At 29.3% G+C, this 14,691-nt stretch overlaps 1 protein-coding gene across 1 annotated transcript in view; it reads left to right on the forward strand.

Annotated features, from left to right (window-relative positions):
* Positions 1-14,691, forward strand: part of LOC100200952 (GRAM domain-containing protein 4) — a 44,662-nt gene that overhangs the window by 10,288 nt on the left and 19,683 nt on the right. Inside the window, exons 6-11 of the mRNA XM_065818287.1 lie at positions 25-50; positions 146-237; positions 6,660-6,751; positions 6,873-6,921; positions 7,352-7,467; positions 13,610-13,719. Of these exons, the coding sequence (XP_065674359.1) occupies positions 25-50; positions 146-237; positions 6,660-6,751; positions 6,873-6,921; positions 7,352-7,467; positions 13,610-13,719 (485 nt within the window). The remainder of the gene's footprint in view (positions 1-24; positions 51-145; positions 238-6,659; positions 6,752-6,872; positions 6,922-7,351; positions 7,468-13,609; positions 13,720-14,691) is intronic.

The raw sequence follows: 14,691 nt of genomic DNA on the forward strand, positions 1-14,691 counted from the left end.
CTTTTTTGTTATTACTATTTTTAGGTTAAAAGAGAACATGTCACGATTTTGTAGGTTTTTTATTTCCTTATTAATTCATAACAATATATTGTGTTATTTTAAAGTTTTTCTTTTTAAATTTATTCATTGTTAATTTTAACTGCAGCTGCAGCAATATCACCTATAAAACGATTTTATGGTGTTTGTAGTGATTTGTTTGCATGGAGGAACCCTTGGTTTACTTTAACCATCTTTTTGGTAGGTTTGTTTTTAATAATTTTTATTCAACTTACAAATTTTTATTTAGAGTTTTTTTTTTGTTATAACTTTGTTATAAATTATAAATTTTGTTATATATTTGTTATAAATTTGATATAAGTTTAATCATTTTATGTAGTTGACCATTTATATAAGCTTTACTTTTCTTTATTTTAAATTTTGAGTATTTTTTATTTTAGCCTGTTTTCAAAATTTTGTAGTTACAATGAATTAATTGTCTGTAATTAAAACTTAAAAATCTAATTTCTTTATATATTTGACTTATATAAACTAAGGTTGTCTTTTGTTTGTTTATTTAATTCATTTCTTACTGATGGCATACCAGACTGGAAAGTAAGCTAAATCATGGAGTTTCTGCGATATAAGTAAAAGGGATCTGTCAAAATGTAACAAAACAGTTTTGTTAATATAGTCAACAACTTTTATTGTATGTTATAATCACTGAATAGAAAGAAAAGAAACTTTCAACTTTGATTGTATGTTGTTCTCACTGAAAAGAAAGAAACAGTGAAAGAAAACAAAGAAATGAAAATAACTATTATTTCAGCCTTCAATATGATTGAGTAGTGAAAATCACTGTTACCAAAAAACTATAAGAGTAACAAAATTGATTACCATAAATCAACCATCAGGAGCAAAAAAATCATCAATGATATATTTAAAAAAACAAGTTATGAGTCAAAATCAATTGATTCAATAAACATATCTGGAAATGCAAAAAAACCAACAAGAAATAATAATGATGTAACAGAAAATTTTTTATCATGTTGGCATGCGAATGCTACATCATTAACTTGTAAATACATGAATCTATTGATGAAATAGTCACATCTTACTCACAGATACTTTTTATTAGTGAAACATGTTTTAATGAAATGTCATTAAGTAATGTTTCCGGTTATAATATATTTTGCAAAGATCAAGTAGTTAAACGAGGAGGGGGAGTATGCATATATGTCAAAGAAAATATTAAATCTATTACAGTTTCTGATAAAATATTAAATGACGGTGACTTAGAGCAAATTTGGACATCATTGCATATTGGCAATGAAAAGATACTTTGCGGATGCATTTATAGGCCATGTACAATTGACTATAAATCTCATCTAAAAATAATAAATTCAATTAAAAGAAGTTACAATCTATTGATAAAAAGTCAGTATTCTGACCTGTTGACATTTGGAGATTTTAACTACTTTTCTATTAAATGGAATAAAGAAAACATCGGCAAACTAATTAGTAGTTCAGATATTTCTGCTCAAGAGTTCTTAAAATGCTTAAATGACTGTTTTATAACACAAAACATAATTAAACCAACTTTTCAATTTAATGAACTTAAATACACTAATGTTCTTAACCTAATATTAGCAGAATCAAACAAAAGAATAATTGATTTGAATCATTTTGATACTTTGGGTGCACTTAGTCATGGTCATCAGATCCTAGAGTTTTTGTATTGTTTTAGAAATAATTTAAAAAAAAAAAACGTAAACAGTAAAAAAAAATCTTACTCTACAAATATAGCATTTATAATGGCTTTTCCAATATGCTAAATAGCTACGACTGGCAACTTGAATTCAAAAATTTAGATGCTAATGTTTCATACAACAAATTTGTTGATATTTACAATAATGAATTTTTATATTTCATTTCAACAATTACAAAGGGAACTGTTAAAACTAAAGCACCTTGGATTAACTCTAACTTAAAAAAGTTAATTCGAAAGGAAAAAACCCTCTGGAGAAAATGTTTACACAATTGTTTTTTAAACAAAGGAAATATATTAGAATAAAAATCAGTTAAAAATAGAGTAAAAAAAGAAATTATGAACCAAATAAAACTCTATGAAACAACCATCGTCTTAACATTGAAAAAAACCCAAAAGCAATTTATGCATATATAAACAAAAAATCAAAAGTTAAAGAAGAAATTAACACATTGAATGTAAATAAAAAACTTGAAAGAAACTAATTATCAATAGCAAATTCTTTTAATGACTATTTTAACTCTATTTTCACCAAGGAAATAAATAACAATATACCATTCTTTAAAAAAAAAGGCATTATATGCGATGACCCTACATCTTCACCAGACACAATTTCTATAATCCTGAAGTCACTAAATCTAAATAAACGTACAGGAGTAGATGGAGTTCACTCATTTCCTTTAAAGTGTTGCGCACACTTCCTTTATCACTTATTTTTAATAAATCTTATGACACTGGAATAATACCATTGATGTGATTAAATGCTAATTTAACACCATTATTAAAACGTGGAAATAAATCGGATCCATGAAGTTATCAACTAGTATCACTTACTTCAGTTATAAGTAAAGTAATGGAATGTATCTTAAAAGCTACATTTATGTCGCATTTAGAAAATAACAATCTTTTGAATAAGGAACAGCATGGATTTTCTAAAAAAAAAATGTTGTACAAACTTTATAGAATCTATGGATCTAGTAACTCAGGCAACGGAAGATAATTTACCAGTAGATATGCTTTTTCTAGATATGAAAAAAGCTTTCGATTCCGTGCCTCACAACAGATTGTGTCTTAAACTAAAAAGTCATGGATTTAACTATAAAGCAATTAGATGGTGCAAAAATTTTGTATGTAACAGAGTGCAATGTGTCATCCGCAAAGGCCAATTTTCAAATTGGTCTCCAGTTACAAGTGGAGTACCATAAGACTCTGTCTTGGGTCTGTTTATGTTTACTGTTTATATAATCGACTTAATGAATGAGTTATCAACAAAATTTAAAATGCATGCTGATGATATTAAACTAATTAACATAATTAGATCATCTTCTGATATAGAAAAGATTCAAACAGATCAAAACAAATTAATGACATGGTCAATATTATGGCTATTAAAATCTAATGTTAGCAAATGTAAACGCGTGCATATAGGTAGCAAAAACACTAAATATATATACACAATGTACGATTCAGTGTTAAATAAAGTTGAACTACCAGAAACAAAAATTGAAAAAGATTTAGGAGTTATGATTAACAAACAACTTAAATAGGTCTAGTCAAGTTAATTATGTGTCTGGTAAAGCTAATAAAATGTTAGGAATATTAAAATATTCATTTAAAAACTTAGACATAAACACGTCTAAACTATTGTACACCTCTCTTGTAAGACCATATCTAGACTACGCAAATTCAGTTTGGTATCCTTACTTAAATTAAGACAAAAAAAAAATTGAATCAATACAACGTAAAACAACACAAACAAAATGTCAAAAAACTATGAAACTAGACTAACCTACTTTAAATTAACGACTCTTGAAAAAAGATGCAAATGTAATGACCTAATCCAACTTTACAAAATAATAAAAAATAAAAAAAATTTAACATTGGAATACCCACCTGATTTAATAGCTTCAAATACACAGGTCACATATGAGGTTTCATAGACAATTAACTAAAAATCTAGATAGTACAAATGTACATGTACACAGTTTTTATTTAATAAATAAATTTATTAAAATTAAATTTGCTGTTGATACCAATGTGATTGCAATTGTATTTATATACTACATTACATTTATATACTACAGCTCTTGGAATTAGGAAAAAAGACCTCAAACTGTTAAAGGTTGGCATCTGGTTGACAATAAAAATTTGACACAAAAGGGTTACCATTGGGGATTGTAATATTTACCGGTTTACCTGTAAATAAATATTTTTTTATTTTACAGGTAATTCAGGTTTTTTGATATGTAAAGATTGCTTAAATTCATAATTGCTAGTTATTTTTTTATGATAAGTAAATAACCAGCAATTACAAATTATATATATATATATATATATATATATATATATATATATATATATATATATATATATATATATATATATATATATATATTTATATTATTTATATTAATATATATAAAATTAATATTAGCTTGTTTTGCAAAATCAATTAATAAAATTTGTTTGACTTTTTTTTTTTTAATAGTTAAAGAAAATTTTTTTTTTTGAAATTTTATTTTAAAGATCTACAATACTTTTTAATGGATAAAAGTTTAATTTGGAATTACTATCATTTAAAATGTGTGGTACCTTTGTTTTTGAGAATGGTGTATATACATTTAAATACATTTAATGTGTGTTTTAAAAATTTAAAAATGTTAAAATGAAAGTGCAATGTCCTCCATAGTTATGCTTTGAAAAGACCAAGCAATTACAATTTAATAATATAAGCAATATTTTTCTTTGGCAAAGCATCTTTAGCTTTTTTACTTAAAATTATTAAAAAACACTTAAACCTTAAAATGCCCTAAATTTAAGACACTTCAAGCAGAAAAAGTGTTGATAAAAACGCATAAATAATTATTAACAAAAAGTAATTGTTAAAACTTTAAATATAACAGAATGCTAGCCGGTATAAAATTTAAACATTTTTTTATTTTTTATATTTATTGTTTTATTTTGTTTTAGCGCTGTGACAAAATTTCTGCAAGTTTTTAGAAAAACAACATACTAACCAAACTAAAACAAAACCTTTATAATTTCATGATTTCAAAAAGAATAGTTTTTTAAATTTTGCAAAAAAAATGTTTTAGTAATTAACTAATTATTTAGAATTATTCAATTTTTCTCAAATTATCAACAATCTAACAGATATTTTATCACTAAGTGAAATTTTTTGATGTCCCTAAACTGTTAGCCCAGACTCAACTTTGACAGCAAGAGCAAACAGCAAGGCAGCAACTTGAGTTACGAGATTGGCTCAACAAAGTATACAACTGAATTAAAATAAGGAAAAAAAAATTCAATGCTCAAAAGAATTATCATTACAGAAATGAAAGCAACAGCTCACAGTATGTTCTAATAACAAAACTCAAACCATCTTAAGAGAGTTTACTTTTGAAAAAGATTATGTAATCAAAATTTGGATTAAAAAGCTCTTAAAGTATTTCTCTATATTATTTAAAGTTGAGCATGGTACTTCCAGTGATATAATTAGTTCAAACTAGGGCTACCAATTTGAACTTTTTTTAAAAAGTTCGAGCTTGAACACTTTCGAACTATTTAGGAAAAAAGTTTTTAAAATAGTTTTTATTTATTTAAAATTAAAAACAAAGGTTACAAGTAAAACACAAACCTGTTAATTTATTTATAAAGACTTTTTATTTGTTACAAAAAGTAAATGCAAGGTATCATCCTGCAACCAGTTTCTTTCTCTATGCGAAAACAATCCAAGGCTAGAGAGCCCTTTCACAAGATCATACCATTTGAAAATCATATATTTTAATATAACATTTTCAGTTCTTTAGCTAGAGTCAATTCTTTGTTATAATTTCTAATATCGTTACCATTTTTTGCTTTTTTATTGATATTGAGTCTATCTCTTTAAGCTGGAATAATCTTTGAATAAGATTAATTTGCAAAATTATCTATATTATTTCTTTTTATTTTGTTCTCAAACTGATTACCTTGACTTAAAACAAGTAGGTTTAACAAATATATCATTTTTATATACAAAATTATTATTTTATTAATTTAATTTTTATTGATGTTATTACATTTGAGAACCTCTATTTTGTGTTTATTTTTAATTATCTTGTAATAGTGCGTGTTGAGGCACATTTTGCTCGTTTTTGCAAAAAATGAAAATACTCCTAAACTTCAGATCTTCTAGATGTGCTAACGCTGAGTAGCCATTTTTGTTTGAACTTAAAACTCTTTATAATTTTGATTTCAAACGTAAATAAACAGTAGTCAAATGGTGAAAAAGTGCCAGTCACTGTTTAACTACTTTTTAATAGGAAAAAACTAATCCTTCCTTAAATGCGATGGCGCTACAGGTGATGTAATTTTGATTATATTTTTAGAGTTTTCAGACAAACACAAAACAAAAAAAAGCAAAAATATTTAAGTTTATAATTTTTACTTATATTTTAGCTTGTTTTACAAAAATTAATGAAAAGACATCTTTTTTTAAAATTTAAAAGTTCAAACTATTAGGAGAAAAAAGTCCGAACTTGAACGTTGAAATTTTTGCGTAAAGTTCGAACGCAGGAACTTGAACATGTTCGAACTAGCAGCCCTAGTTCAAACTCTGTACTTCTCTCTTATGAAGCAAGCGCTTGATCTCTACTCCACAAAACTAATATTCACTGCGGCTACTTGACTATCTTCAAACTTGAAAATAATAAATAAGTATTTTTTGTATTTCCAGTCTTCTGAGTGGTAAAAATTAAAAAAAGTACATAATAATTTTTTTTAAATATATAAAAATAATTTTTGATATCAGAATATTTTAAATATGCTGTAGAGTTGTTGTTTTTTTCGGATTTTTTATCAATTTATTTTGTATGAGTTTTTCTCTTTATCTTTAATTTATTTTTCTTATGAGAAAGAAAAACTGTCTATTTTATAGGTCTATTTTTATGCGTTGTGGGTGGAAATGATAATTCCACTTTTGGTTTTACTTATTATAATTCAACTTACTTTAAATTTCCTACATACTAGGTATGCAATCTGTTCAATATTGTATTTTTTTTTTTTTTATCTTAAAAAAATGTTGTTTTCTTAAATATTCTGTTATATATCTCTTTATTTATTATTATATTTATTTATCTCTATTATTTAGAGGTTTTCATATATTATCAGATAATAAAAGAAAAAATTCTGATTCAGAGGTTAGTTTTATTTTGAAGTTTGCTTTTTTAAGTTTATTGAAATCAAATTATTTTAAATTGATAAATGATTTTTTTAATCAGCTGAGTCTGGTTTACTAAAATAGTTTGTGTGAAATACAATGAACTAATTGGATTGATATTTTGCAATACTAAAGTATTTTCCTGTAAACATTGTAACATACTCTCTAACATTGCAATTAATTTTGCAATATTGATGGTTGATTATAACATTAATAATGTTGATGTGGATTGTTTTGACATAGTTGTGACATCTCATTGTTTTGAACATTCTTTTTTTTTGTACATTTAACTCAACGATATATTTTTTTGTAATGTTCAGCATAAAATGGATCCCAATCTTACGTGAGTAAGATTTCAAATATTAAGCTTGATTTCAAAAGTAATCTAAAGTTACTATAAATTTTTTCAGGAAGTAAAAGAAGATCAGGTGTCTCTCAGTGAGCGCTATCAACTGGTGTTACAGATAGCAAGAAAAGTGCAAAATACATTGGGCAGCTTTGCTGATTCTTTAGAAAAAATTGAAAGGTAAGAAGTACTTTTTTATAAATTAAAAATTATAGATTATTAAAAAACAGTTACAATAAAGTATTATTAAATAAAGTAAATTTAATAAAGCAAGCAATAATTTGTAAACCTGATAAACTACTGTAGTTGGTATATATAAACTTTCGGTTGACACTACTTGTTGATAATGGCATAATACTTTATTAGGGTAATATATAGCGAAGTGTAGTTATAACTTCTTATGTGATTAGTGTGTGGACAGGTAATATTTAAGTGTGAAATAATGTCAACATAATAAAACTGTAGCTGGTATATTTGTTGACGGTTGACACAAAATGTTTCTAATGGCATCTTTATTAGAGTAAAGTATGTTGAAGTGTAGCCATAAGTATTTGAGTTTTACAAAATTTATATAAAATTTATAACAATGTTTATACAAAAATTTATAACAAAATTTTATTGCAAAAATGAAAAAACAAAACTTTTATCAATTACAAAAATCAGTTTAAATCAATTGCAAAAAAGTGTCATATCAAAATGTGACATAACTGGTCAATAAAACACCCTCAATAAATTTTTCCCCACTGTTTTTAAAAGTTTTCAAATGAAGAATAAGTTTTAAATTAAATAATCGTTAAGCATCAGTGAGAAAAACATTTGTGATCTTCTTTGTTCAAAAATGTTGATTTGTAGAAAATATTGTAAAATATGTTTCTGGTTGGATTATTTGACACTGACCGGACCCATAAAAATACAGGTCTTTGTAAGTTATTCCACACTGACCTTTTCTATATATGTTCCTTATATATCCTAGCGGTCCGACCAGTAAAATACTCTTTTTTACCAAACCGGTTTCTATACTTATCTTTTCTTGCTTATTACCCACACTGATCATTTCTATACTTATTCCTTATTTACTTCAATGTTTTTAAGTCAACGTTAGAAAAACAGTTCATTAAAAAAAACTGCTTTAAGAAGAGAAAAAATTAACATACCCACCTTTTTCACATTATAAGACATTTTTTTAAATTATTATTCAAATTCACTTCCAACAAGGCTGCAAGCAACTACTATTTAGTTGCCAGTTACTAGGAAAAAAAGAATAGAGTTATAGAGTAAAGAAAGGATTGACAGAAGACATGAAACATTGTAGGCTGAGTCATGAAAACATAAAGATGGGAAAGAGTTCCAAAGGGTTGAAGTGCGTGGAAAAAAACTAGACGAATAAAAGTTATCAACCGTATTGCGATAGTTGTTTGCAGCAAATAACTTGAGTTTTGTTGGAGTTAAAATTTTCCACTGTGAGCCTCAATTTGTTACAGAACTGAGATCAGATTCAAGATCAGTTGCCTGCTCTAAGCGATCGAAAAGAAAAGACTTTTTGACATCATCATCAGCAAAAAGAACTACTTTAGATGTAAGGTTGTTGGGAAGATTATTAATGTATAAAAGATACAAAACAGGACCAAGAATGAAACCTTGAGGTACCCCAGAAGTTACTGGAAATGAAGAAGAATGTTAGCCTTCTAGGATGACTTTAATAAAGCGGTTAGAAAGAAACGATTTGATAATGTCAATAATTTTCTCAGATACACTATATGAGTTACATTTATTACAGCAGGTTGTAATTCTGCTCCCCTGTCTGCGTTAACTAAGAGCGTTATTTGACTCTCATCATTAGCTTGCGGCTCTTCCTCCGCCACTTCGTTAACTTGTGCGCTTACTTCAGCCAGGATAGATTTGTATCTATCCGTATAGCGATTTTACCTCACAGCCTCCTGAGTCCGCATTGTAATACCTAGCACATTAAAGGTCTTAGTATTCACCACAGAGAAAGGAAGTGTTACCTCCTTAACTGCCAGCTCCCGCAGTTCCCTGCCTGTCCAAGCAAACTCCGTTTTCTCTTTCAGCTGTTCGTTCCATTCAACTACATGCTTTTTTTGCCTATGCACCAGAAGTCCTGAAAAGGTATCCGAAGAGAAATTGTGACTCGCGTAAGCAAATTGCTTTTTCTCCACCACCACTCTTGCAATACCCTTACAGTACCTCAGATGTGTTCCTACACTGAGTTGGACATCACCCTCATACGGACACTTGTTACACCGGTACCGAACTCCACTCGGTGCAAGTTTGTGAATCTGAGCCAAATGTACCCTTAGCTCTTTTCCGATTGTAAATTTCATGAAACACACAGGACAGGACCAAATACCCTTGGCACCTGGGTGTATGACTACACACGCTTCAGCACCATTAGCTCCTGCTGTTTGTTTATTGACAGTTATACCCCCCTTTCCAATCGAGGGTCCGTCACCTATCGTGATTCTATTGCTCATAACGGTCAATAAGATGCACAAGAATTATGGGGGTGTTAGCCCCATAACCCCTTAAGATGCGTTCGGATAAGATCTTTATTTCTCCTTATCCATGAGTCCCGCCATGTATTAGCCTTGATCACTGATCCAAGTTTCTAGTTGAGCCGCGTAGAGGCTACATGAACAGATTTACCACCGTAGATACGATAGACAATTCGTGGAAAGACTTCCACTCCTCCTCTCAAAAAGCCGTGGCTACCAAAAAATGTGTCACTGACCCCAAGTTTCAGCTTTGCAACTGATATAGTGTATATGGAGAAGACCAGCATGCTAAATTTTGTCGAAAGCTTTTGATATTTCAAGACCAATAGCTCTAGTCTCACTGCTTTATATAATGCACAATAAAATCTTTCAGTCACAGCAGTTAGCAGGTCAGCCATAGAGCACGAGGATCGAAAACCATATTGATTGTCTGACAGTAAGTTATTTGACTCATAATGGGATGTGAGAAACTTGTTGATCAAAGACTCAAAAACCTTACTAATACCATAAAGAAGACTGATCAGACAATAATTGGAAAGATCACAATGTTCTCTGGAATTTTTGAAAGTTAGAACAACAGATGCCATTTTCCACCAAGCAGGAAAACAAGACTCTGTCAAGCACTTAAATAGTTTAGAGAGAATTGAAGAGAGTTCTGGAAAACAATTTTGTAATACTATGACAGGAATGAAAGGAAACGTTATCAGGAATAAACAGGAACGTTATCTAGACCACAAGCTGTAGAAGAGTTTAGCAATGGGAGATATGACTTTAGCAATGGAGATATGACTTTAGCAATGGAAGCTGGAGTGATTTGAATATCTAACAATTGGTTAACCTGTTTAATTGGAATGGATGGAGTCAAACATAAAAAAGAGTTCTTTGCAAATAGTTCTGCCTTATCCTTGGGAGAAGTGATAAGATCAGTCCCATGAATGAGAGATGAAATGTTAGACCTACATTTGTTAATCACGCTGTTGAAGATTTTCCAAAAGTCTCTAGAGCCTAACTTCTGAGATAAGATGAGAGATTTAGTGAACTGAGATTAATAGAGCTTAACATCAGACAACATTGATTACTTGCAATAATAAAAAGTGGTTTTTCTCAAAAGAGTTGTTCTTTTGAAAAAGATAAAGAAAAAAAATGATTGTGAGAAAATATAGCAGCTGCACAAGAAGGTGAAAACCAAGAGTAGAATGAGGCACGACCTGGAACTGACGAGAAGGAATAAAAGCTTCCATTCCTGCCTGAATCCAGGAGGTTACATAGGATCAGCAGAGAGAGAAAAGATCAGCCCAAGGACTGTCACAAAGAAAATTACGAAAAGAATCACAGTCAGCTTTAGTGTTGTAGTAAGTAGTATGATGATAAGTTGAGTCTGAATAAGAAGTATGAGATAAAAGATTTACAGAGATCATTGCATGGGCAGAACCACCTAAGGGAGAAAAGGGAGAAGCTGAACACAAGCTAGGGTCAGAGACAAGACATAAATCAAGGAGTAAAGGTAAATTATTAGGATTGTTAGGAAAGCGAATCACAAAGTTAAATGTTTGAGTAAGAGATCGAGAAATGCATAAGTTATAGGTTTTAGTGCCAGCAGCGTCAGTGGTGTTAGAGCCAAGCCATTCAGTGTGATGAGCATTAAAGTCACCAATAACATCGACTAATGTTTGAGGAAAAAAACTGCACAAGAAGGTGAAAACCAAGAATAAGAACTTTTGGAGCACTTAGAAACAGTCACAGTAAAAAGATGAGATTCTATTGAATCACAAGTAACACGAGAATCAATTTTGGTAGATAGCAAAAAAGGCAGTAGTTCTTTAGAGTAGTGCCTAATATAGTATCTATAGAAAAGAGAAAGAGAAGCAACATTACGACGATGTTATAATGGTTGGAGGTTGGCTGCAAAAGCAGTTCCAACTATGTTTACAATGCATTTTTGCACCTTGTCTAAAAGAGAAAGGGCATCATTCGAATACTGTTGCCATATCTGCCTCAGATATGGCAACAGTATTCCATACAAAGACGGATTTGAGATTTTTAGAGACAAGAATTAAATCCGGAGTAAGAAAGGGGTGTTCATGATGAAAAGATGCAACTTTAGCAAATGCTAATTTCGCAATCGATTTGATGTATGGTAAATTAACTAAAAAAAATTTAGTTTTATCTGAGTTAAATTTTACCAGTCACCAAGAGCCCCATGTTGTCGCATAAGTGAGATCCTTTTCAAGCTCAAATGCCCCCTCCAAGCAATCAGAGAGTGTTGGCTTCTTATCAAGATAAGAATAAATGGTAGTATCATTAGGGAACAATTTAACATTAGTTGTGAGAATTTCTGAGAGATTGTTAATGTAAATTTAAAAAAGTATAGGGTCAAGGATAGAACCTTGAGGAACTCCTGAAGTTACAGGATATAAAGAACAGTGCTGTCCATTAAGAACTACTTTAAAACTACGATTGGTATGGAAAGATTCCATATTTTTAAAGATGATACCTGATACACCATAAGAAGAGAGTTAATGGAGAAGACCAGCATGCCAAACTTTATCAAAAGCTTTAGAAATGTTGAGAGCAAAGCCTTAGCCTCTCCGCATCTGTGTAATGCATGATAAAGCTTATTAGTTATTACCGTTAACAAATCAGCAGTAGAATGAGGAGATCAAAATCCATATTGATGATCAGAAAGTTATTAGATTCATGATGAGATATTAAGTGTTTGTTAATTTAAGATTCAAAAACTTTGCTTATGATAGAAAGAAGACTAATGGGATTGTAGTTAGATGAGTCAGATTGCTCTCCAGAATTTTTGAAAATAGTAATAACAGATGCAGCTTTCCAGCAGGCTGGAAAACAAGACTCTGATAAGCACTTGTTAAATAGTTTTGAAAGTGTTTATGACACCTTTGAAAAACACTTCTGCAAGATTAAAATGGGTATGTTATCTGGACCACAAGCTGTAGAAGAGTCTAAGCAGGAAATCACTTTAGATACAGAGGCTGGAGTGATATATAGGTCAGGCAATGGATTAATGTGTTTGTCGACTATATTAGGTAGAATGCGACAAGTGAAATCAAGATATGATATTGATGAGAAGTTCTTAGCAATACTATAATAAATTGTAATAACTCTGCTAACCTTCTCGAGTAGAGAAGGTTAGCAGAGTTATACTGCCTAACCCTAAAGTCTTTGTCTAGGAAGCCTTTTATAAGACAGTAGCTGGATGCAGTTAACATCTGCCCAAGATAAGTATTTTTATTGAGACACCATCTCTAGCCTATACTCAACCAATAGCCCCAAGGCAGGAGAATTTTAGCTGGATGCAGTAAACATCTGCCTTAGATGAGTATTTTTATCGAGACATTATCATCTCCAACCTTTACTCAACCAAGAGCCCTAAAGCAGGTGATTTTAAATCAGTGTTTATTTCTCCTTGTCTAAAAAAAACATACCCTACAAGGCAGCAGGGCATAGGGAAGGTAGTACCGAGTTACATGATACCAGTAGCAGGGTGATAGTGATGATCCTGAACCTGATCTGAACCGGAATATTTAAAATGAGTTAATTTCTGCAAACAGTTCTTTAAAACACCAGACATGACATTTTAAACATACATCAGTTAAAACACTACAATTAACAAAATACTTGTGACTAGTGAGCATAGGTTTTTAGTTGGAGTAAGTAGTTAGTTACTGAGCTTGCACTGCATCAAGCTAATAAGTTCTTGTTTAGTATTTATGTTGTTTGTTCTTGTTTCTAATTATATAATTGTGTTGTTTTAATTTAAATATGATTAAGATATTTTATTTTAGTTTGTTTCTTTGGGAGCAGATGGAAGCAACAAAAACAATTTACTATTCATTGTGGGTTATTTTTATAGCTTCGTGTATTTTACCCACCAATACCTTTCTTCTATTTCTAGGTATTTAGTATTTTGTTTCTCTTATTTTCAATAAGTTATGTATGGAGTTATTTGAAGTTATATCTATACAGCTTAAACCTGCACAGTTACAATAGTAAAGTTCTCAAATTTTTGTTGATTAAAAATTGTGTTAGTGTATTTTCACAAAAAGCTCAATATTCTTAAAAATTGGAGCATATATATATACATATATATATATATATATATATATATATATATATATATATATATATATATATATATATATATATATATATATATATATATATATATATATATATATATATATATATATATATATTGTTACACGGTAACTTTATTTTGAATATTTATTTATATATATAGATCATAAACCATTAGTCTGAACTCGATATTATTTCTTTAACATATATAATATTATTACAACATATAATAAACTAATACAACAGGTTCGTTCCTTCTGCGCCACCAAACAACTTCCTCTCTCTCTTCCATTTACTCACTCTCTGACTGTCTCTGATTATATCCGATTACATCTGGTTATATCTCCCTATATCTCCTACTTCTCTCTGACTATTTATATATTTCGAGGATGCTAGACGCGTCTCAGTTCGTACACAAGTTGTTTATTAACTATCGTTTCTTGGCGTTTTGTTGAGTGAATTGTTTGTTTATAACTTCTTTTTGTGCACGCTTGAGTGAGTATGGTTATTATCTATACGCTTGAGTAACTAAGGTTGTTACCTTCGTAACAATATATATATATATACATATATATATATATATATATATATATATATATATATATATATATATATATATATATATATATATATATAATCTGACTTTTCCATCAAAAATGTTCAGTAAAATAAAATAAAAAAGATGTAATTATGTAAAATAAGAAATCATAAAATAAACATAATAAAAAAATTATTTATCATCTTGCAAGAACAAGAATATTTATTTAGACAATTTCTCATAAAAAACAAT

Source organism: Hydra vulgaris, chromosome 14 (genome assembly GCF_038396675.1).
Source record: "Hydra vulgaris chromosome 14, alternate assembly HydraT2T_AEP".
NCBI classification, from domain to species: domain Eukaryota; kingdom Metazoa; phylum Cnidaria; class Hydrozoa; order Anthoathecata; family Hydridae; genus Hydra; species Hydra vulgaris.